Source organism: Parasteatoda tepidariorum, chromosome 4 (genome assembly GCF_982258835.1).
Source record: "Parasteatoda tepidariorum strain Cologne lab strain chromosome 4, Ptep-v5.0, whole genome shotgun sequence".
Lineage (NCBI taxonomy): Eukaryota > Metazoa > Arthropoda > Arachnida > Araneae > Theridiidae > Parasteatoda > Parasteatoda tepidariorum.
This window is the reverse complement of record NC_141758.1, coordinates 74661919-74687826: the sequence shown is the minus strand read 5'-3', so window position 1 is coordinate 74687826 and position 25908 is coordinate 74661919. Positions and strand designations below refer to the sequence as shown.

General features: G+C 26.0%; 1 protein-coding gene across 1 annotated transcript; it reads left to right on the top strand.

The window, feature by feature from the left end:
* Positions 1 to 609: 609 nt before the first annotated feature.
* Syn2 (Syntrophin-like 2) lies at positions 610 to 23114 on the top strand. The gene is made up of 16 exons (XM_087161370.1): positions 610 to 1012; positions 2223 to 2390; positions 4091 to 4147; positions 6699 to 6756; positions 6919 to 6962; positions 7899 to 8025; positions 8996 to 9075; positions 9943 to 10067; positions 11811 to 11940; positions 13648 to 13686; positions 13800 to 13916; positions 14515 to 14586; positions 15840 to 15992; positions 18307 to 18399; positions 19964 to 20074; positions 21217 to 23114. The coding sequence occupies exons 1-16, from the start codon at positions 1004 to 1006 to the stop codon at positions 21316 to 21318; spliced, it is 1485 nt and encodes a 494-aa protein (XP_087017496.1). The 5' UTR covers positions 610 to 1003; the 3' UTR covers positions 21319 to 23114.
* Positions 23115 to 25908: the final 2794 nt, after the last annotated feature.

The following is a 25908-nucleotide window of genomic DNA, read 5'->3' as shown; positions in this document are numbered from 1 at the left end:
TCGGAAAGGTCTTATGTCAGAATGAATTGATTTAGAATGGTATCTTAATTGATCACATGTTCTGAAAGTTTTATCACATAAATTACATAAATATGGCTTTTCGAGAGTGTGAAGACGGTAGTGAACTTTTAAATCATTATAACGAGTATAACTTTTGTTACAAACAGTACAGGAAAAAACTTGTCTTTCTAAATGAGTTTTTGAATGTCTATTTAAAGAGCTCTTAAAACCAAAACATTTATCACAAATTGGACAAATAAATGATCTTTCTTTAGTGTGAACGACGTTATGCTCTCTTAAATTGGCTTGTGTTCTGAAACTTTTGTTGCACACACTACATGAATAAGGTTTTTCCCCACTGTGAATACGTGAATGCTTTATTAATTCCTTATTAGTCTTAAAACACTTATTACACGCAATACATTGATAGCTCATTTTTTTTATTTCTTAAAAATTATCTAAATTTTGCTTTCAATTGGAAATAGATTGTTGACATTGTTTTCATTTTTTGGGGAACAAAGTAAACGTCTATAACTGCTTATTTCTGTTACTTTGAATACTTCTCTGAAACACCTTGACGAGCAAATTTATATTAAAACTATTCTAAATGTATGGCAACGCTCAAACTGAAGAACGAAACTTTCGTCTGTTTTGTTTTCTTGTGGATGTTGATTAATTTAATGAGTACATGTAAATTTATGATTCAATAATGTGAAAAACTATCGTTCATATTAAAAAGTCATGACCTCTTTTGTTCCAACAGTCTTTAACTTCGAGATGTTATTTTCTAATCGCAACATTTTTCTATCAATGGAAAAATTGTATATCAATTTATATTCTTCAATAGTTATCTTTGGGTGTAGATAGTTGCCTCGTGTTTTCTGCTTATAATATACAACGATACGATAATGAGATGAATCTTTTCAACTCTGCAGATTTGTTTTTACATATTTCTCGATATGACATATTACAGTCATTTGACTTGTGATATTCACTTTGGACGATGGCTCAAGTGCGTCTTATAAACTTATAATTTTTTAATCATTTCTTTTATAAATATTTCTGTTAATTAATTTAACAAAGGAGTCTAATTAAGAGGGTAATTGTTAATGTTAAAATGTAGAAATAAATCTATATTTTGTAAGAAATACTCATATTTTTCCTTAAGACATATACTCTCTATTTTCCTCATTTTTTGATTTTATTGTAATTCACATAATTGTTACTCATTCCTATGGAATCAAATATGCCTACTTAATTCCAATATAAACGTTTTAAAATGAAAAAGCAAATTTGAAAGCTCTCCATACATAAAATCATTTTCTCAAAAGTGAAACAGTTTTTAGTTAAAGCATTTTTTATTAATTAAGATATTAAAAAAAAAGACAGAACTCTGATTTTTAATCAAAAATCTGCTATTTCAATAATTTATGAATAAAAACGATGAAATTGACTTGTCTGAATGTAATTTAAAAAAGGAAAGAAATCAGCATTGCGAAACTCATAATTCAGTATAATGTAATCTAGTGTCAATTATTCAAATTTCGCTTTTCCATGTTTTTTTCAGAACATAAGTTAACAAGTTCCAGAACTTAACAAAAATGAGTAAAAACTATTTTTAATAATGTATATAAAAAAAAATATGATTATAGATTATCCTTCATTAAATCTATTAAAATTTTCCCCATAAAGGAACTTAGCCGAAAATTTTCTTTAAAGTTTTGTTATAATTTTACCTACATATATCTGCTGATGTGTGTGTGTGTTTTTTTCTGCACTAGAAAATTATACATCCCCTGTAAGTATTTTGGTTTATGAGCCGAATCACTGAATATGGTATATCATTTTCCCCATTTCTTTTATGGAAGCAGAGATTTTGGTACTTTCACCAACATATGATATCTGCTTAGAAAATTTAAGACATTTGTTGTCCTAAATCATTTACAAACTTTAAAAAAAAGTATCTATTTAAAATTTTAAATAACATTAAGAAAAAATATGAATGATTCCTTTAGACCAATAAAGTTTGAATTTTTTTATACTAGAACAAAGCTTAAAGTACTTTTAATCGCATACAGGGAACCTCAACACTAATTGTTAATTAATTCATAGCATGTTTTTGGCAAACTAAAAAAAAAAGAAAAGAAACTTACTGTGAACAAGTTTGTTAATGAGATATATTTTTATTTAATATATTAATAAAAATACTTTAAATATTCTAGGTGAAAGTGGGCATGGTCATGGTTAGTGATGGTAAAAGTCGTCCTCAACCAATGAGATTGCAGTTAAGCAACACTATGCTAGTTTTACAAAAGGAAGAAATGGTTCCTGTAGGTTTGCCTCCAGCTTCCACTTCTGGTCCAATCTCACATGATAGTATTGATGCACAAGTACTTTGCATAATTTACCTCATTTTTTCTTCACGTTCATGCATGCCTTATTCTATACTTATCTATTCAAATCTGTAACAAATAAATTTTATCTTTTATAAATATTTGCTTAATAAATTTTGTTAGGGTATTATGGTGCAGGCAGAGTGAATAATAATGGTTGATGCTAAGGATGAGGTTAACAAAAATTAAGCCAGCCATAAATTATGTCAAAGCTTTCAGCGGAGAGAATTTTTAAAATTATAACATAGGGTAAAGAGAAGTTACCAAGAAGTGTGACCTTCACATTTTGGTTAAAATTAAAGCATTTAAAATCAGCAGATTTTAAATGTTTTAATTTTATTGTTATTATGGCATTATTGTTATTATGCTCACAAATATCATTAAAACACAAAATTTATAGATAAAAATTAAAATATTATCTACAGCTTGTAATTTGTTTTTGAACTGCTTACTTAAGTTTTCATAATATAGTACAACATGTGACAAGAGAGTAAGGTAAAGCATGACAAAAGGTAGAAGGGGTCAAAAAATTGAAAAAAAGTGTGACATCATTTATAGATAGCCTCAGTGATTAACTTAAAGAATGTATTTGACTCAGTATTAAATATTAATTCGCAATATTTAACATGTATTGTAGTACCCTAATTTTAGATTGAAAAGTTTGAGTACTTTTGGGATTATGATTCTTTCTTATGAGTTATGACAAAATTTTTGCAGCGAAAAATAATTGCTTTATCGCTAACTATGTGTTCTCTCGTTAATGAAATAATATTATTTGGCTTTCAGCATTGAGCATAGTATAGTTATTACTCAAAGAATGCATTTTAAAATATGGCTTTAAATAAAAAATTCTGAGACATGAAGCAATTTCTTTCCAACATAAATAAGTCTGGGTTAGAGATAACATAAAAATGGATTTCTCACTTCTGAAACATGTAGCTGATTCATTCACATATTGCTTAATTTGTCCACAATTTTGTCTTAAAATTCTCTGTAGTAAAATTTTATACAAGTGTTTTATTACTTAGCTATGGAAGAAATTTTGCCTCCTTGTACAAATTAATCTCTCTTCTTCTCCTTCTCAAGAAGTTTTTTCTATGCTACTTCATGAAAGTGTTCTCCAGTTATTTTACTGCACTTATAATTGATCTTTTTATAGGCTAGCTTATGAAATCAAATTCAATCAGCCTTTTCTTTAAGTATCTGTTTGTTTGTTTTTATCAACAAGAAGAAAAAAAACTTCAATTTTTTATTGAAGAACATTAGAACACAATATTTGATTCCACCAAGATAACAAAAGTTAACTGTTTAGAAAAAGTTAATAAATTTTTTTGACAGTTTCTGTATTGGAAGTGTAATATTGTTATGAAAAAAGTCTCCTTCATAAAAATATCGCAACATTTTACTGCTAAAACTTGTTGAAACATTTTTTAGGATAAATGTGTTGCTCTGTGGCATTAGTAATGTTCTCTGGAGCTAACATTCAAGAAAATGGGCAGAGTAATCTTTTTCCCCTCTGATGAAACTCCAATGGGGTTGCAAGATCAAAACAAAAAGGATAACATTTCTTGCACTTTAAAATCTGCTACAACCAGCCCTGTGTTATGGAAATATTTGCTTAATTTGGTTTCATTGTTATATTTATGATTTCTTGATTTGGATATATATTTTAATAAGTTACTGTTGTTTTGTTGCAGGAACGAATTGTTAAAGTCATAAGACAAGAAGTTGGAGGCTTAGGTCTGAGCATTAAGGTAAAGTATATGTATCAAATTGAAGTTCTTGTTTAAAAAAAAAATCTGAATTTTCTTGTAAAAATAAGTTCAGTTTTCAGAAGCGCTTCAATTTTGTACATTGTTCATTAAAATTTGTTCTGCTTGGTCAGTGTGAAAAATGTAACCATAAGGATTTATTTATTGAAATTTATAATTTAATATAAAATTCTATAAATTTATAAGGAATGGAATATGAAATGGAGTTCAAATTTTTAAGTTAAAGGAAAAGATCATAGATATATTTATGTTTGTTGCAGGGTTGGAGTTTTTGCCGGCAAAAAGGGGTTTTTGCCAGGACAGTGGCAAAAACCTGGTAAAAACCGGCAAAAACTGGAAAAAACCGGCAAAAACCAAATTATCTAAATTGCTGATTAAATATTATTACAAAATAATTTAAACAAATTTAAATCAATCATAAGGAATAATAATTTTGATATATTACATGAAAAAATTATTTTTAACATATTAATAATTAATATAAGGGTAATAATTTTTAAAAGATGGAAAGTTTTTGATCTCCTTTCATTTTAGAATCCTAAAATATGTTTTTTTACAAATAAATATTATTATTTGTATAATATTATTTATTATAAGAAATTATTATTTGTACAATAATTAACTACACATGTTGATAAGATATTTCATGCTTTAAATTATAGTTATATTAATTTAAAATAAGTTTATTTCACTGGAAAAAAGAGAATAATCACAAATTTCCCAATCAATAATGTTTTAAACTACTAAAATGTAAAATTATTACATTATCATTTAATTATGGAATAATAATTTTGTTAATTTTTTTGTAACTATTTATATTCATAAAATATATTTCAATTTTAGGAATAATTTTGTATCAAAAATGTGTTTTTGTCCTCTCATCTTGGAAAATATAGGTTTTTGCCACTTTTTGCCAATTTGCTTGGCAAAAACCTGTTTTTGCCAGGACGGTTTTTACCGGTATTTACCATGGTTTTTTCCACCTGCGGCAAAATCTTGCCAACCCTGGTTTGTTGTTAGATCTATTTTATTTTAATTTGTTTTATTAGTAATTAATGTGTGATTTTAATTTGATTGTATTTGTTAATAACGTTTGTGTGTTGATTGATATGAATTAATTATGTTATGATTACTGAATGCCCTAACCATTTTATTTATTTATTTTTTCACTATTAGAAAAATTATTACAGAAATTGTGCATATTATTACAGAATATATATAATTCTGCTTGCAGTTTTAAAAGTTACATGTACATGTTAGTGGGATTCAAATTATTTGAGAATAAGTATGCTTAATTTTTTTTATTTCAATTTTTTTTAAAAATTAATATCAAAATGTAAGAAAAACATTCATTAGTGAATTAAAATTTCATGAATTATTTTTGAAAATTTGTAACACTTAATTGCTTTATTTTTAAAAACGTTTCCATGAGTCTTAATCAAAACCATCAGTGTACCATCAGTCTTAATCAAAACCATCATCCAATGGCTATCTAATTCTTTATTCTCAGAAACATCTATTTTTTGTTTGACAGGTGGGCCTGTAACTGACTTAGTAGGAATCAACCTTTGTTAAACTGTGTTTGAATACTGACAATATGCAGCCCCAACAGGAAGTAGTTCTACTTGGGGAAATGTGTTTAAATACCCCTGTGTCATACTATCTTCCCCTACATTTGGTTAAGTCATGTCCCATGATTTATCTGGTTGTTAATTTGCTATCTTATTGAAGCACTTTTTAAATACTTCTTTTAAATGCATTGGTTCATCATCATTCATTGCCATAAAAACCTTTTAATATAAAAAGCAAATTAAACATCAATTCTAAAATATATGTATAATTTTTATAATCATTAACTAAATATTTCAAGAATTGTGTTTATTATTGAGGCTCTTATACCATTATAGGAGCAATATGTATGATTTTATTTACAGGGTGCGACAAAGAAACTTGGACTAAGTTGTATCATAGAATAGGAGTCAACTAATTACTTTTTAATTAGCGTATTCATTTCTTTTTGTGTAATGCTTTATTTATAAAATATTTTATAATATATCTCATATTGTTTTTTTATGTGGTTTTTTTATTCCAGGAATTCCCTTGTCTTCTAGATTGGTTCAAAATTACAAGGCTATGGAGTTGAACATTAGTAATCGTATACCCATAAAATTGGGTCGGCTGTTCAACGACGGTTATAAAAATGTAAAGCAAAAGATCTTCTATTTTAGAGTTGTTTAAACAGGAAAAATGACCATGTGAAATTTTTGGTTTCATCTGTGCACAATAGTTTTACATTAAAGTTTGAACTCTCTAAAGCGATCATTTTGTTGGGAATGTGATAGATTGCAGGTGGAAGATTTGGGGCTTAATGCTGAAATTTTTAATTAATTTTTTAATGAAGTCATATTAAAAATTGCTTGCTCGACCTTTTTTTTGCCATATCCTGTACAGTTACTTTATAGTATGTGATCATATGTCCACAATGTATTTTGCATTTCCTCTTTTGAAAATGTTGTTTCCTTTTTTCACTTAGGGTGGAGCAGAAAATAAACTACCAATTTTGATATCAAGAATATTTAAGGATCAAGCTGGTGAGTTATAAAAACAAAAGATTTTTGAACTTGTTTGTAGCTGCAGAAACTACATTTCTTGCAAGTTTCGAATTAAGCAGAAAAATATGTTCATGAAAAACAATTTTATTATCTAAATAACATTTAGTATTTATGTATATGACTCTTTAAACTTTATTTTAGCTGACCAGACTGGTGATCTCTTTGTTGGGGATGCTATTCTTAAAGTAAGTCATATATTGTTAGCCAAATCTTTTAAATAAAAAATCTTGAATATTTTGTTAATTAACATGATATATGATGTATATCAATTCAATAACTAGTAAATGACCCCTAATTCAAACAAGATTTGTAGCATAATGGTGAGAGTTAAGTAAATTTTTAGTGCTTTATACTATAACTATAAATTTTACTGTTTTTTACTCTTTAAATTATTTTTACGTTTTAGCAGTTTACCCACTTTTATCAATGCTTAAAAATGCCTTCATATGTTATTTAGAGAGGTATAAGGTAAACTTAGTTTCCTTAAAATATTTTTCTTACTATTAAAAACAATCCCTTTACATTTTCCAAAACTGCCCATTGTATACTATTTAAACTAGAATTGAAATTTGATATTCTGACATATCTGATTTGATATAAAGACATGAAAAATACCTAATTTTAACTTTATTTTAGTAATGAAACTGTTCAGTAATAACTAGTTTTTCATTTCTGATCGGGGCTAATCTTAAGTGAGACCATCAGTGGATGCAATAAAAATGTTTTTTTTGTTAAGCTTTAAGCACTTTACGAAATCACAAATATTTAATAATAATCTATCATTTCTTGAAATGAATATTCATTGTCACAGTCATTAAAAGTTGAAGGGTGAAGGGAAAAATTATAAAAAATAAATTCTCTCTTTTTATTCTAAACATTTTTTTCACAAATTTTTTCTTTTGGTATTCAACTTAATTTCTTTTTTTTTTTTAATTTTGAAAATGAGTACGAACAGAATCTTCCAATGAAATTTTTTTCGCCTAAAAAGGGTTAAGTAGTGACAATATTTTGAAAGTAGTTTTTAATCAATAAATTTTTTAAAAAAATAATAGCTGTAATTTTCCACAAAAGAATAGTAGTTTTTCTGATCACTGATTTCTTTTCATTAAAAACTTTTGTAGGTGAATGATATAAGTCTTGAGCATGTCAATCATGATGATGCTGTGAATGTTTTAAGAACTGCTGGAGATGAAGTGACATTACGGGTGAAACATTATAAACCAGCTCTTCCTTTCTTAGCAAAAACTTGTAAGTTATCTTTCAAATTCAAAAACTTATTTTAGCAACATGCTATTGTAACTTAAAATTGATTTCTAGCTTTTATTATATTTAAAAGCTACTGTTAATTTTAGAGCTTCAGTTTTACTTCGTATAATCTTGATTTTAAAATATTTTGTAATTAGGCAATGAATTTAAAGTTAGAAAATTTTAAAAACCGTTTTTCATGGACTGACTGAATCCCATTACTTATTCTTTCGTAAATTTAATAATACTAGTGGGCTGCGACCCCTGCTCGCTAACGCTCGCCAATCCCCGAAAATTGCTATGCAATCTTATATGGTTTGCTTCGCAAACCAAGCTCGCTTCGCTTTGCTACTAACTTAGGTACATTGCAATTGCACAAAATTCTAAAAATTCAAAATAATCATTCAAATTCATGTAAAAACTTTTTTTTAAAAAAATTACATCTTTTTAGTAAATACTAAGTCATTAAAATAAATTTGAATTTAAATAAGTGACATGTAATTCGTTAAACCTGTTAGAAATGTGCTATAGTATAATTCGTAATATAAATAAAAAATCATCAAATAAATTCGTAATACATAAATTCGTGAAAAAAAGCGCTTTCGACATAATACTAGATCTATCAACAAAGACTACTCACTTCTGCCTTAGCTTAATAGTATGAGTTTGCCGCAGCTGATGCTCTCTGGTTATTTCAGTTTCCGTTTTTAAAAGCGCTATATGTTGAGCCACCTCAGCTAGATTTGGCATGTGACAATTTTAGCGGCAATCATTTGTTGATTCGCCGTGTAAGAGAAATGGTAACATAAACAAAGCAAAGTGAACATTGCCACCGGCGGAAAAGAAATACAGCCGAAATTTGGGAGCCACATAAGAGAATTATATATATTAGATTAATCTCTATTAAGTATACATTCTTTGAAGCATAAGTTTAAAAATATATTTGTTTTCTTTTTTTTTTCAATTTTTTCAGTGCAAAAACCTAAGGAGAGGCCTGTTTCAGGAGAAGATCCAACGTATAAATTAAAGGATGATGATGATGATTGGAAAGTGGTAGGATAAATTCTGATGATTTCAATTTTCACACTTATTCATCATTGAAATATTTTGTTTTTTTAAAATTTATTTCCTTATAAGCCTTGTAGTAGGGCTTGTTGATTTAATTCGCTAAATTTAAATGAACTTATTTTGTTTTAAAAAATCATTGAGTGAATTCAAATAACTTTTTTTTAAGAACTTATTGATTCATAAACTTTCCAATTGATTTACTACAAGATAATTTAATTTTTTTAAATTTCATTGTAAGTATACGATTGCGTTATTAAGTTTCAATTATCAAAATTACATTAGTAACTTTCTGTGAATTGAGTCACGGCACTTTTAAACTAACATGTTAAAAATCATATGATTCTCGATGGTTTATCAGAATTTAAGCTAAGAACAATGGGAACATTTATTGAAGTTATTGAATCTGGATTTTTTTAAGTTTAACAACAAAATATTAGGAAAATTAAATTTTGCCTTTTTTAGCCTATTATTTAGATATAAATAATGATACATTTCTATTCATTTTTTAAAAAGATTGAATCATACATTCTCAAGCATTAAATAATTTTTAATGCAGTATTATGTTTTGAAATGCATTGTTATGATTTATTTTTAATAATATTTTAATTATATTTATAATATTTAGTTAATTATAAACTGAAGTTCTTAAAGTATCTTCCAAAGAAATAAAAAAAATTGATCTAATTTTTAAAAAATCCGATTTGAATTAAATTTTTTTATTTGTTATAAAAAATTAATTTGCTTTAAAGTCATCTATTCAAACCCCTTTTTTATTTTCATTTTCAGTTGCAATGACTTATATTTTATTGTTGATGGGTTAAAATTATATCTTCAAAAAATGTTGTTTTTAAGGGCCAGAAAAGTCCAAAAACACCTCAAGGGGCTTCCAGAATGGAAAGAAGATGGGTTGATGTTATGACTATCAACTTATTAATGGCTTATTTAACCCGATATATGCTGGATACTGATAAGCTAAGGTAATTTGATTTTAGTGTTCAATTTTAAGAACTTTTCTTTTACAAATTATGTAATATATTTTCAGTACATAAATTCTGTCTTTTTTCACTGTAAAAAGGCATTTATTATTTTTTCTGTCATTCTCTTATAAAATAAAATAAAAAGTCACAACCTCATATTTACTTATATTATAAGGTTTAATTTGTGAAATATTTTTACAATTATTTTCATTTGACAATATCAAATTAATGGTTTTTTGCTTTCTAAATCTATATTATTTAATTATTATTATTTTTATGATTCTAAAATTTAGGTTATCAAACTATACAATAAATAAATTTAATAATATAAGCCTTTAAGAGAGCAAAAAAATATATAAATTTTCTCAAAAGCTGGAATATCGATTTAAATTCTTATCTGTGCTAAGAAATAAGTTAATTAATTTAGGTGTTATACATTTATAATAATTGGAAAAAACAAGCAAATTACTATTTAGGTCAAGCACTTTGATTGACACATTTAACTTTATTCAAGGAACTCTTTCAATTTTCGTGCCAAATGGCAGAAATCTTCCCATTGGATTCTTTTGGTTTTACGGTTTCTGTTGTGTTGAATATTATTGACTGAGATAGGATCTGCCAATTTTGTTCTGCAAATTTGGCATTCTGATTCTTTATTCAAATTTGTAATATTTTTGAAGAAAAAAACTTAATTTATGAGGTGATGCATTGTATTTCTTGCCCGACAATCGCAGATGTAGTTGAAGAGGTTTGGGGGAGAAAAAACTCACCTTATGAACTTTTTTTTTCATTGCCCAATATGTACTTAATAATGTGTTTTGCGAGATTTGTTAAGAAAAACTAATCCATTGATCAGGAGGGGATTTTGAGTTAAAAAATAACTAGTCATCCTGTGTGTAAGATGTATAATGTTTTATTTTCATTTTCTTTGATAATCTATCTTCATTAATTTTGTGATCTTTTGTAGCATTTTCCTAAGAATTAATGAAATAAATTAAATTCAAAAGTGTGTAACTACTTAATATTTGTGCTTCTAGAAATAAAGTGTAACATATGACCTTTTGAATAGATATGACTAAATTTACAGAAAGTATTTGGCCATTTTTGTGTTTAGTCAATCACGCATTTGCTCTCTCTCTCCTAACACATGGCATGGATTGAAATTAAACTGGAAAAAGAATATTTTTCCTTTTTCTAAACAAATGGCTTTACATCTTATATGTAAGGCAATTTATATATTGTTGAAATTACTTTATATCCTACTTTTAAAATAAATTTTTCATTTGTTAAATAAAAGATAGTGTTTAATTTAACAAAATGTATGTTGCAATCACATGTATGCTTTCTCTCTCCTACCCTATGGCTCAGATAGGAATTAAATTAGAAAAAAAAATTCCAATTTATTTCTTATTGATATTACTTTCCATCCTACTTTTAAACTCACTCATCAACTCTCCCCTTTGTTAAATCAAAGTTTCAGAATCTACAAACTCGAATCAGCATTGATTGAAAGATTGATTTAAATGAGAGAAGCAGATCCATGAATCATTCATTAATCATACATTTCAAAATGCAAAATAAATGTTATTAATTATATAGATTGTTTAACTGAATGTGAGTACTATACTTCAAATAATTTGTAAATACCAGAACATTTTTTTCTTTAAATGCATAAAATATTTTAATCATCTTACAAATGCTTAATTCATGATGTATTGGCATAATTAATTTATGTATTTTCAGACCCAATGCCTTTGAAATTCGAAGTCAGGAGGGAAAACCATCTGCAGTTGTTCATTGTGATGATGCAAATATGTTATCAGAGTGGATAAAACATATTTCAACCAATATACTTCAATTAACCGCACAACAAGTATGTTCATAACTATGTTTGATTTTTTTAAATAAGAATTCTGAGTTACTTACTAACTGTAAAATATTAATGAGCAAATAGTTTGGAATGCATTGATAGTTCTGTAAAGTTTGAATTCTCACAGTTCATTTGCATTTTTTTTCTAAGATTTTTTGTAGGGGTGTTATTTTTTTCTGATTACAGTAAGCCTCGATTATCTGAGCTAATTGGGACCGCTAGTACCTCGGATATCGGAAATCTCGGTTAATAGAAACCATGTATAATAACCCTCCGTGTTTGCGAATTTAGCTACTTTTAAAGTAAAAAGCTATAGAACGTTTTTTAAATGATAAAAATAAACATAGATGAACTTATGTTTCACAGCTGAAAAGATTTAAAAAGGAAATCAACTCTCGTAGTAAATTTTAAAAAGTAAAATGGAATTTTTTTAACTATACTTAGTTAAATATCGAAAGACGCATTTTCAAAAATAACACAAATCTCAAGAAAATATTGTATTTTTAAAATTTACATGATTAAACTTACAGGTCACATGACCACTGTTAGCAAAGCATTCATAGATGTTGTCTTCTCAGGGTGTAATATTTCTTTAAAGTTCAGTGCTTTTGTGGGGAAGAAGTGCCTGTAACACGGACAACGAACTGAAATATGTATCATTTTTTCCAAGCTCATTTTGGAAAGGAGAAAAAAAAATTAAGACTTCACTATTGCTTCGGTTAACAGAAACCTCGGTTAATCGAGGTTCTACTGTATATATTTTACTCCTTAATGTCATGGAAATTGAAAAAGTTATTTGCAAGTAGAGGGATAAACATAATTTAAAAATGCAAAAAACAATAATCAATTTTATCATTATATTAGTTTTATTAAATTGTTGCATTAGTTCGATTAAACAGTGCTTGATTTTTTTAGCATATTATTTTTTATTGAGTAATTTATAATTCTATCATTATTGCTTAGATTGAAATAGTTTTTGCTCAATGAAAAAATATACATAGTATGTGTAATTCAAAGATGCTAGAGTATAAACATTATTTTTGTCACTATACATTTTTAATGAAACAAATAGTTCAGTTTAAAAGTTTTTGATCTTAAGCTTATTGGTGGGTTTTTTGCTAATTGTATTCAAAATGCTATGCATTATAAATGCTTAAGTGTTGAAATTATCATTGTCAAATAACTTATTATTAATTTAATTATGCATGTAAGTATATATTTTTAACTGTCTGACTTTTGCAAAAATACCCATAAATGTCAAATTATAATGTGTGTTAGTCCATTTAAAAAAAAAAAAGGTAAGGAGTGAGCAAGAAAATGACTATGAGCAGGAAAATATCTTTGTGCGGATGAGAACTTCCTTACACACTAATTTCAAAATTAACTTTTCAAAGGTTTTTTTTTATGAAAGTTTAAAGGTAGATATTCTAATTCTTTAATGAACAATTTCTTTTAAATCAGTTTTAGATTTAATGTATTAAATCAACTTTCATTTTAATTAAAAATTCGTTGTGTGTTGTATTAGATGATTAATTAATAGTAACTTATACTATATTTGCTTTGGTCTCTAAATATTTTCTGTTATTTTATATGTTTCAAGATAGTAGGAAAAAAATAGTTTACATGCATCTATACAATTTTCTATTTTGAATTTGTGTCAGTATTATTGTTTTATACTTTAACACTGAAATTGGAACTTTTTTTTTCTAGATTAAAACTTTTAATGAATCATTCCCTCAACCTGATCAGGTAATGTGATATTTTATACGCATATTCGTATATTTTTGAAATTATGATTATCACTTTGTAATATTAACCTTGATACAAATTTATAAACGCTTAACTTTTATTTTGTTTTCAAGATTTCATATATGGGTTGGGTTACTGAAGGAACTCCTGCCCCTCAGCCTTGGTACAAATGGCAACCTCGCTTCCTAGCTCTTAAAGGAGCAGAATTGTTTTTATTTGAATCTCCCCCTGTAAGTACTCTTAACTTTTGTAAAAACTATTATCTTTTTATATTTTGATTAGCGGTTATTATATTGCTGTAAACTTTGTCTAAGGTGAACAAATTATTATAAAGAATTATAATTTTTCTTATTATTTTAAAGTATTTATTTATTAATTTAAAATATGGTGTAATAATTCTTTTACTCTCTGAATCTTGAAAGAATTATTATTTTTATTAATTTAAAGTATGGCATATTAAGACTCTATTTTGCCATAATAGTTTAAGTAATGCATTGTCTGTAAGTTTTAAGTAAAATAAAGTTTAATTGTTGAGTTTTTCTGCACTTTTGCATCAGATGAGAAATATTTTATGAAGTCGAAAATTTTTGGTAGTATTTGACTTTATTTTTTAAAAAAATATATAAATTTTAATTATGTTTCAGTGCTATAACTTAAGTATTACAAACTTATAATTTTTTTTCAGTATTTAGGAAGTATTTATATTCTTTGTTATATTTCCTGTTTCTTGCTTATATTCCCTGTTATATTTCCTGTTTCTTGCTTATATTTCCTGTTATATTTTGTACCTTGTATATTTATTTTGTTTGACACTCTGCTTTATTTCAGAGTAGTGTACAGTCCTTGTCGAGTTGTCCAAATGTGTTCAAAGTTTATCAAGCTATGTTAAAAATTTTAAAAGTAAGGCACATACAGATTTTTTTAAATTAATTGATAATCAAGAGAAATACTAAACTGAATTTTTAGCATTATGTTAGTTAACCGATAACATAGCGTTAAGTCTGTAGAGTTGATCAGTAATTACTGAATTATTTGTTTGGTAATAAATAAATTAGAAGTGTAGTAATCATAATCTTTAATTTCAATATATTGTCTTGTATAATTTCTATCATTAAAACACTTAAACTAAAACAACCATTCCATTTATGACAAAGTTTAAATTAATTCCAAAAAAATAATCTGTTTGTTTTTATTTATAAACACCTTTGTTAACATCAAACAGAGATTTCATCAACTTCATATAAGTTTCAAAAAAATATCTGTAAAAGTTTTTTTGTAAATATGCATTATAAGATTTACTGTGATTCAATATACCTTTGAATTCTAACATATTTCAAAATATAGTCAAAAACCATTTTTGACTTCAACTTTAGTTTTAAGAAGAATTTGGCAATGTTAGGGTTTTTAAAGTATTATTAATATGACTTATTCAAATACTTTTAACATCCTTTTTTGTGCTACCTTAAGTAAAATTTTAACAAACGTTATCTATTAAGGTTTATATATACTGTGGTTGGATTAATTCAAGCTTCATTTTACTTATTCATCAATTTAATGTATTACTTCACTGTAACTTACTCCTTAACAATTATGCTTGATATTTTAAATTTTATATCATATATTTTAAATTTTATAGTTATATAAAATTTTTAAAAAGTAGGAATTTGATTTTTAGAGGGTTAGTACGAAATACTATTTGAAATAATTGCAGAATTTTATGTACTATTACTGTTAAATTTATCTGCCAAACTTTGCTCTGCTATTAAAATTACATTTTTATTTTGTTATTATTAAAATTTCATTTTTATTTTGTGGAGAAATTTCCCTTTGCCTTTTTCTTTATTGGTTTACAAATTTTACTTAATTTATAAATATTACTCAACAAATGCAATTCTTGTATTTTCATCAAAATAGACATTATATTTTTATTTCTAGTTTTAAAAATATATGCATTAGTTAACCTTTTAGCTTTAATGTTAAAATTCATAACAGTTTACTCAGAAAATAATATTTCAGAAATTTATTTTGTTTATAAAGTTTCACTTCCTTAAATAATAAATGGCATTGATCTGCTTAGCATCCTTCCAATTTTATCAATGGCCTAATTATTGTATTGAAGTCTTCATATAATATGAACTTTTCTTATTTTGCAGGATACTGAATACATAGATGAGCGTCAAAATTGTTTCATGCTCCACACGGGTGCATCAGATACTCATTACATGTGCTCAGAAACTAAATCAGAATTATTAAGGATAGAAAATGGATGGCATAGAGCTACTTACAATGCAGTCACTAGATTAGGAGTAAATTATTTACTTTATCTCTCTTCCTGTATTCAGTTCATCATGTCTGTATCTCCTTTTTCATATAGGAATTTGTGTGAACATTGATATTTAATTTTACAGTGTTTCCTGATTCAGATTTGAGAAAATGTTGTCTTTCCACTTTTTTTAAAATTTGTTTAGTTTTTATTTTTCAGTTATTAATTTTATCAATTATTTATTGTTTTAATAATTGTTGTCTTTACTGGGACAAATATTTTTTAAATATTTACCTTCATATTCAATTTTGGTATTTCAGAAAAAACAAACAATTTAAAAATAAAAAAAATTTCTATAATGTCCTCCAAGCAAAAATAAAAACTTCAATACTAAGTTGATATGTTATGAAATTAAGAAATAATGCAAATAGTCAATCCGAAATTGAATTTTTTTTTTTTACGTATTTTGACATTTTCATGTTATAAAACAAATTTTGTAAATACTTTAATAGATTAACAAATAAATTGTTTTTATTAATTTAAAATGAAGGCATTACTCCATGAGCTCCATTCACAACTTGTTCAGAAGTATGTTTATGGCACAAAATACTACAACATTTATGCCAACAATAAGATATTTCTCTATGTCTTGTTGTTATACTGTTGAAATTCGAGAATCTACCAAAATAAATGTCTGAAAACAATACTAAAAACCTGTTTGATATTAAAATGTCAGTTTTGAAAAACAAAAGTAGCTTATTTTTATGGGCTGCAGGTTTAAAGGCATCTTTATACTTTGTAAACAATCTGTTTAAATAGAACTGTATTTATTCACTCTTGAAGAATCATGGCACTGAGGAGATTTCTTCATGGAACCTTGTGACTCTGTGGAAGAGTTAAAGAGGTTCCGAGACTTAGAAGTTCTTTTTTTACCAGTTATAGTTTTAAAATGTTTAATTTTATTTAAATCTAATCAATAATCCACTATCTATTTAATATTTATTGTCTTTATGAAATTAATAAAAGTGGAAGCCAATGAACAAGAAATGGAGAATTTTTTTTCAATAAATAATTTCCATTGTAACAATATATTGAAATAAATATGAAAAAGACATTCATTTATAAAAAATTGCATGAATATTTCTTATTCAATTTTTCTAATCAAAATTGAATAACTGAATTTACAAATAGCAAGATGTGTTTTCCTAATAACTAACCATTTTCTTCCTTTTTAATTTTCGTTTCATAGGAAGCCTTAATTGTGCTTATTTTATTCATTTCCAGCTTTTATATATGCATTGGAGACAAATCCATTACAAAACTAGCTAAAATTCCAGGACTGCAAATTTAACTGTGGGTCCTAAAATCTAACTTAAGATATTTAAAGATAAAATGCTGAAAACAAAATCCAATCCTCTAATTAAATGTTTTTAAAATAAAATAATATTTCATTGGTTTATATATTTGCAATTATCTTCATATAATTTATTTATTTGGTTATTAAATCATTTTAGGTTCCTAATCATTTTAAGTTCCATAGCCGGAAAAAATTGGGAACCGCTGTTTTAAAGAATGTAGATTTTATTTATGACATTTTTGTGCCGTTTTAAAATTGCACAATTTCATTTCAAGCTCTAAAAATTCTTTTTTTTTAAAAAAGAAAACTTCATTCATATTAATATAATGTTCAAGATTGTTTCATTTTTGTATTTCATGTAAAAAAAAATAATGGTGCATTCTATTCTCTCTATAGTTTCTGACCTTGTATAAAAATGTGTTAATCCAAATTTATGCTAAACAACATGATGCTCAATTAAATTTATTTAAAAATTTTATCTTCAAGTTGCATTGTGATCTTGAATTTTCTTATTACTTTCGTAGGATTTAATATTAACACGTATTTTGCTTCAGTGAACCTTAGTGGCATTATTTCATATTAACCCCTCCCCTCTAAATCTGAAATTTACTTTGATATTCTAACAAACAACTGACCACCTGACCGGAACATCTGCTCCTGCACCCCAGAGCCCAAGGTCAAGAAAACTGAGATGGGCACAGTAGGCCTTGGCCCGCAAGGGCTGTCGCAATGCTGAGTTTAGTTTATTCTAACGAACAACTTTGGTTTTTTTTGGCAAAAATCTGATGGAAACCTCAGTTTTATTTAACTCTAAAATTTTTTAATTTCCATCTATTGATGTTGCTGTACTATGAAATGAGTAAAAGTTCTTGTATATCTTGTAACATTAAGCATAAGTAAAGTTTTTTTTTCTGATGGATATTAAAATTCATTATAATTGTTCTTTGTTCATAGGAAATTTACTTTCATTATTCACGGATTTTACTTTTTTTATTTTCAGAGTAAAACATTTTCTGTTGTATATAAGGGAAAAACTGGAGGTTTAACTCTAGATTGGAATATGGGATTTGCTCTCTATGATACTGAGGCAAAGGTAAATTTCTTTTTGCCATGTGTCTAATTAATTTTTGAACATTTTATAAAAATTTGAATATTTTATAAAAATATATATTGATTTTATACTTTTGATAAAATTGGGGTGGAATAATAGTTTATTTTGTAGACTGTAATTAAAATTTAATTTATAAAATACATAAATATATATAAATTAATACATAAATTAGAAATTTATAAATTTCATGCTTCATGATTAAAATTAATGAAATCTGTAATTAAGTAATTCTATAAATGCAATTGTATTGTAATCAATGTTTTTCTTTTTAATTTATCGTGAAGCTAATGAATTGTTTTTAAGTATGTGAGATAATTTTAAAATTATTGTTGAATGTTGTCATTTGACAAAGAAATTTACTAAACCTACTAAGGTTCTAAGTTATCCACGTTGCTAGAAGCTTCACAAAAAGAGAGTATTAAAATGGCCCACCCTGGCACTAGTGTTATCTAAAAAAAATTTTTTAGATTTCCCTTATCTTAATTTTTGAAGAGTGAAGTTTAAAAATACAGGAGTATGTTTCAATTAAATTATGCTTGTAAATTTCTGAATTTTTTTTAACAAAGATTACATTATAAATGAATACTTGAATGAATTACTTGAATTTTTACTTAAATATTTAATCAAATAATATTGTTTTTAATTATTAGCTCTATTTTTTGGTAAATCAAACCAAGGTTTCTAAAACACACAAAATTTATTAGTAAGATAAATGAAATTTAAATTTGTGTGAACTTTCTTTTTTATTTACACAATTTTTTGGCTTGCTCTAAATATATGCCTTTATGACTGGGTTGTTTACAAAACAATCTGGAAACGAAGCTATTTTTCAGATGTTATTTATTTTGGTTGCAAAACCTCCTTTATAAGCAATTTCCACTTGATAGATGGTTTTAGTTAATATCGACCATATTACCTGTTTTTTAAAATGAGTAGGCTTTAAACCTCACTGAGAAGCTGGTGATTGCCAGACAGTAGCTATTAGCGGTGCTAGACCAATTGCAGTTTCCTGAATTCAGGATCCATGCAGATGTCTGGACACATACTCAGGAAGAGATGTCATTATCATCCTTTCTACTCTCACTAATCTGATTGAATTTTATAGGAATTGTCTTTTTCAATAACACGTAAAAAAAAAAACTTACAATTTTAACTAAAACTTTACAAGAAGTTTCTCTTCCTGGTAAAATTTTTGAGGTGTGAAGCTTAAATCCAGTGCATGTCTAGATTTTGTATTGGTAAATTATGCCTGGCATCATGTATTCTTTTTTTTCTTTCTTTTTTTTGCCAAGTGTAACTGGAAAATGCTTACATTTTTTAGCGTTCTATTTTAATGTTGAATTGTTAACTTTATATCAAGTATTTTGCATCTAAACTTTTCAATATTTACCTATTTACTAAAAATTACGTAATTTGCTTTGTATTTACTTAATCCCATTCAGTTTTTCTGAGACTCTAATCAAATTTGAACTCTTAAGTTGTTAAATCAAACTAATTGTTAACTTAAAAATTTTCTTTTTTGAAGTTTTTGATTTTATATTTTCAGTGTTATGCATGGCGATATAAATTTTCCCAACTGAAGGGTTCATCAGATGATGGAAAAAGTAAATTGACTCTAAACTTCCAGGATCCTGAAAAAAAGGAAGTAGAATCAGAGGTATTTACCAGCTTTCATTATTCTCTACTATACATTAAAAAAACATTGAGTTTAATTATTTACATATTCAACAAACTATGCTTTTTCTAGCTACTGTATTATTTACCATTTAATCACTGTTACTATTTCATAAACTACTGGTTTGAATAAATAACTATGCTATTCCCATTTTTATTACGCTTAGTCTTAACTAAGTCTTAACTAAGTCCATGGATTGGCACCTCTTTAAAAATTTTATTTTTAAATGATTAGTTGTAGTGTGTCATTTAATGGGTTACCATCCCTCAATTTTTGTTTGATATCTTACTTCTATAGCCAAATTAGTGTTTATGACTAAGTTAGGTCAAATGATCTAGTGCAAAAGCATTGACCAAAGATCTCAGTACCTGGTGAAAGGCCAAGGCCAAAAACGTTAAAAATGAACCAGGGCCTGGTCATCCTTTTGTAACCTTTAGTATTAGCGAGAAACATTTATGCAGTCTGGAGCATGTAACCTAAGCACCTAATGGGAGAGGAGGGGTAAAAACAATGCTTACAGTAGATACTTAAATTCTTGCACTATCATAAGTTTTAAATGCAAAAAAGAATGTTACACAAAATTTCTAATTAAGAATTAAATTTCTGAAAAAAAATTTCAAAAAGCTTCAGTGTTTCCAGAGTTTTAACAACAGTATGAAAATACAAGAGATTTCTTAATATTGGACTCCAATTTATATGAAATGAATTAAAATGTAAATTTTGTTTTGTGTAAAGTTAGACCTTTTATTTAAATTTGATCCTAAAATTGGATAACTATAATAAAGGTAAATGTTAATGCAAAAAGAGGGATACTGCGATTTTCTTACATAAACATGAATGGGGTTAGTGATTTGCGAATTTTAGCTGACAATGGGGAGTCTAAAATTGCCAAAAATATTCTTATGTAAGATTTAAACGGCTTCTTTCTTCGAACATGTGTTAGTTCCTACTCCTCTTTCTGGTTTTGTAATTGACAGTTTCTCATTTATTTCATTTGCTAGAATGAACGCGTTTAGTTTATTTTCAAAAAGAGGGTGCAGGGATTAAATCTGTTAAGAAACCAAATTTATTTTCTATAAATATTTTCCAAGATATTAATATGTTATATCTTAACAACATTGCAGGAGTTAGAATGCCAATTATTGTCAGCTCTTCTATATTGTATGCATGCCTTTTTAACCGCTAAAGTTGCCTCTGTGGATCCAGCCTTTCTGCGTACTACTTGAGCATCAGTGATAAAATCGTTTGTTTTTAAATATCAGCTAGGTGACCTTGCTGCTGCCAGTATAGGGCCCAAGTTTGTTGCCTCATCATAGCATATCTCTAATAGGAATTTCTCATTGCACTCATAAAAACTCTCACAACCATTGGTATATGGTAAGTTCCATTACAAGTTGAAAGTGTTTGTGTATACATGTAATTGTATCGAAAGAAAACTTTGAGCTCTAACTTTATCTGCACTTTGTATTATTTGATGAAAGTGAGGATCAAATGTTGGAGGATATGATAATGTGTTCATCGAAATAAATATTTTATTAGAACTTTGTAATGTAATTAAATTATTGTACTTAGCCTTTATAGGATAAGTTGAGGGAAAAAAGTTCAAATTATGTAAATGTTTATTATTTCAATTGTTTTTATAAGAAAAATTATAGTTTACTCCCTATGTCATAATGTATTTTTATTTTATTAATAGTAAGTTTTTGATGTAATTAAAGAAGTGTCAAGTTTTATAAAGCATTTATTGAATTTAAGTTGTTAACAAGATCTTAGTTGAAATCATAAATTTTTTAAAAATAATATGTTTGAAATTTTTTTTTGGTCTTTAAAGTAAAAGAAGTAATTAAATTTGTATTTTAAAAGTACAATAGGTATATTTTCATATTCATTTTCTACTATGACATTGATTTTACAAACAATGATAGTGCATGCTTTTTGCTTTTAATGTGTAAAATAAAACTTCTCAGGTGCTGTTGATTAGAAAAGTTTACATTGTTCTGTAGTACTCAGTCTGATATGCTATTCAGTAAACAGAGTAAACAAGCATAGTGTTAAAAAAATTTGCATGAATATAAATTTTGAAGATTGGAAGAACCCATTTTTTAATGATTTCTTATTTTCTTGTACTTTTTTTTTCAATTTGTGAACGAGTTTTAGTACTAGTTACTTTTTTCATATTTTAGAGAAAATCATATTTTTAAGCAAATATATAAGCTCATTTATTCATTCAATAAAGAAGTTTGACGTGATATCAACAATCCTCTTCTAAACTTTTTCTTCAATTTTTATGCAAATAAATAGATTGAAACTTATTTTATTGTTTGAACAAAATATCCTTTAAATATGGTAGAATCCTGAATATCTAACATCCAATGATATGACACTTTGTATTTAAACCACCCTTTCTATTTTAATGTTCACACTAAATTAGTACTATCAGAAAAGGTCGATGATCTTTCAGATTTTAATTTATTGACTTTGAAAATCAGATCTGGAAAAAAATTTCCTTACTAATCAACCCTTATGGGTTGATATATATCATGAACAACTTAGTGACAACGAAGAACAGATATTTTTTTCTTTATATTTCACCATTATGTAGTATAAAAAACAGTAATTTGTTTATAAATTCTACTGTTCTACTTTACTTGACTCTTGACTGTGGATTCTAAAAGAGTACCGGTCCACGCAAGCGGACACTCCACTCCCTTATCTGTGATGAGCCCTAAGACAACTAGCGTGATAAACTTTTTTTAAAAAATGAAGTAACTAATTGGCAGCTGGAGTTTTTGTCAGTAAAGCTGGTTAAGTCAAGATTTAATTATTGAGAGAAGTATGTGAAAATTTAGACTAAAAATACGAAAGTTAGATGACAGAAAAAACATTGATTGTAGGGCATAATTAAGTTTATATTTAGAGCTGGAACACTCCCAAGTAGAGAATCACCTACTGTTATACTGGTAATTTTGTTCGATGTTTTAAATATTTATTCACTTAAAAAGGTGATCTAGAATAAGCCCCACAACTATGCAATGATTTTAATTTCCTGATCCAGGGTGTCAGTTACTCAGGGTTTATCTTTATTTAAGAAATACTTTATTTTGCAATTTTAATATTGCTTTAAAATGTGCTACATAAAATTATTGAGAAAAAAATAGCACTATAACTAGGACAAAACGTTTAAAAAACTATCTTTCACAAAATTTAGCACAAAAAAAATAGTTCAAAAGTGTGCTTTGATTTTTTTTTCTGTGATACTACCATGAACTTTGTTGATGTTAAGTTTTTATTTGTTTTCTTCTGTAATTAATGATTATTAACAGTGGTGATATTCAAAACTTGTCACCTAGTAAAATATATGTCTATCAGAATGCTTCAAAAATTTGGTTAGCATACCTGTGTGCTTGAAAGATTTGCTAAGCATGCTTAAAAAGTTTGATAAGAATATCAGTATTCTTTGAAAATTTGCTGAACATACAAACATTTATGAATCTCATCACTGATAGTTAGATTTCTTTTATAAAGGATTATATAATTTTCAAAATTACTATAATTATTGATTTTATGTGTCATATATTTAGCCATATTTTATAAACATATTTTTTGTGATATTTTTTCTCTTTATTATAAAGCTTCCTCTAGCCTTTTTGAAAACTATTTTTTATTTATGTTAAAGTGTAATGATTATAGATAATTTTATTATAATGGTTCTTTGTAGAGAAGATATTTTCAAATGTTATTATTTTGTATTGTAAAATTTTAACTAGCTTTATTAGTTTCATTTATTCTAAACTTAACTTAAAAATTGGTTTGATAAACTTATATATACAGAAAACACTACAACTAAGTATTATAATTTGAAGAAATTAACAATTTAGAGAGTTAGGGTTCTAATTATTAATACTTATAGGTAACTTATTAGTCAAACTTTCAAAATTAGTTAAATCATTTATCATCTAGTACTATTGTAATTTTAAATGTTTTTTTTTTTTGAAAAATAAACTAATATTTCTTTTAGAAAGCATATTGTTTTCTAAAAGTGCTTGAAATTTGGTTTGTTTCTGAATATAAAATTGCTATGGGCAGGCACTCTAGAAAGAGACCTTCTCCCTCAAGCACAGGTTTGTATCTCTCGGCATGAATGGATTAAAGATATCTTATTATTTAAATTCGAAAGTTTTAAGTTTTGTATATAGACACAATGTTATACTATATACAAAGTTAAATTAAAATATGAAATATTTGTCTTTACATTAAACTTGAAAAATGGTTTTAAATTTGTTATTTTCTCTACCAAATTATTATCAAATATGTATTGAGATTGAACTAACATTAACTGGAAATAAAGTTATTTAATTTAATTTATTATTATTTAAAAAATTAAATGTGCAATTTTTCTTTACTTTATATAGCTTTTTCTAGTCAAAAATTACTTAATGTTATGAAAATATGATGCCCCAAAATATTTTTAAGTATTTATACGTCTGTAAATAAGTAATTGCTTTTATAATGTTGAGAGGTATTATTACTAAAAAAAATGAGAGAAAATTTTAATTTGTTTGTAATGAAGTTAAGTGTTAAGAATTAAATAAAATTTTAAGATAGTAAATTATTTAAATATTTAAATAACTGAAAATTTTTATAATTTTTTTACTTATGCAACTTTTGATATTTTTAAATGAATTTTAGGCTTTTTAGAAGCAATTAATTGTTTGATTAAAACTTAATACACAAGCTTTTAATGTTTCTTTTTATTTAATCATATGTTAATTTTACTAGATAAATTTACCAAAAATTTTTTTAATTTAAAACTTAATTTTTTAATAGAGTTTATGAAGTTTATTATATTTATTTTCGAACTGCTTATTTGTGTTTTACTGTGAAATATATATATATAATTGCAAGTGTTTTTTTTAAATTTATATATTAAACTTTTATAATTTTTACTCTGTATGCAATTTATGTATGTGTATATTTTATGCATGTATATTTGTTTCTACATTTATTATTATTTTATATTTTTTAAAAGAAGTTAAGTTCTCATATGAGATTCACTTAGAAACATTAATTTTATTTAGGTACTTTTAAACTCATTATCGATATTTCCCCCCATTTTTTAGCTGATTATTAGAATATTATAATTTTATATATAAATAATTTTTACTTGTTATGGATATATATATCTGGAATGTAAAAGATTAATTTCTTCAGTTTCAGATATTGAAACTTCACTGTATATTTTCAAGTAATCAAAAATGACAAGCTAAATTACTGCCATAAATGAAATTATTTTTCTTAAAATTCAAACAATGTTAAAATTTTCTTTGTTAAGAATTTATAATCATAAATCCATTGTTGATTGTTCCATTAAACATATCAAAATGTTATACATTTTTTAATCTTATGAAAAATCAGTTGCTTTTAAGTAATACATTCAGTAAAAAATTTATTGCATAATCTGTAATTGTAATAATAACTGCATAATGTAAAAAGATAAATGTAAAAAAATAATGTTATCGTGCCAGTATTTACTATGCATAACTTGCTCATATTCATCACCTGCCTTAGATGCTATGTAGTCTTACACATGGTACACTAATTCATATTATCATCTGCTATCTTATATACGAGTTTTGTTTATTGCAAAAAATGAAGGACAGATTTCAATGTTTTTCGATTGTGACAGCAATTTTAAATTTTGGAATGTACGTCTTTTATTTACTTTTTAGATTGTTTTGCGTTTCTGTAAAGTTAAAGAAAAATACTTAAAATTATGTTATATTCAATGAGTATTTTGTATTATATGTTTCTACATC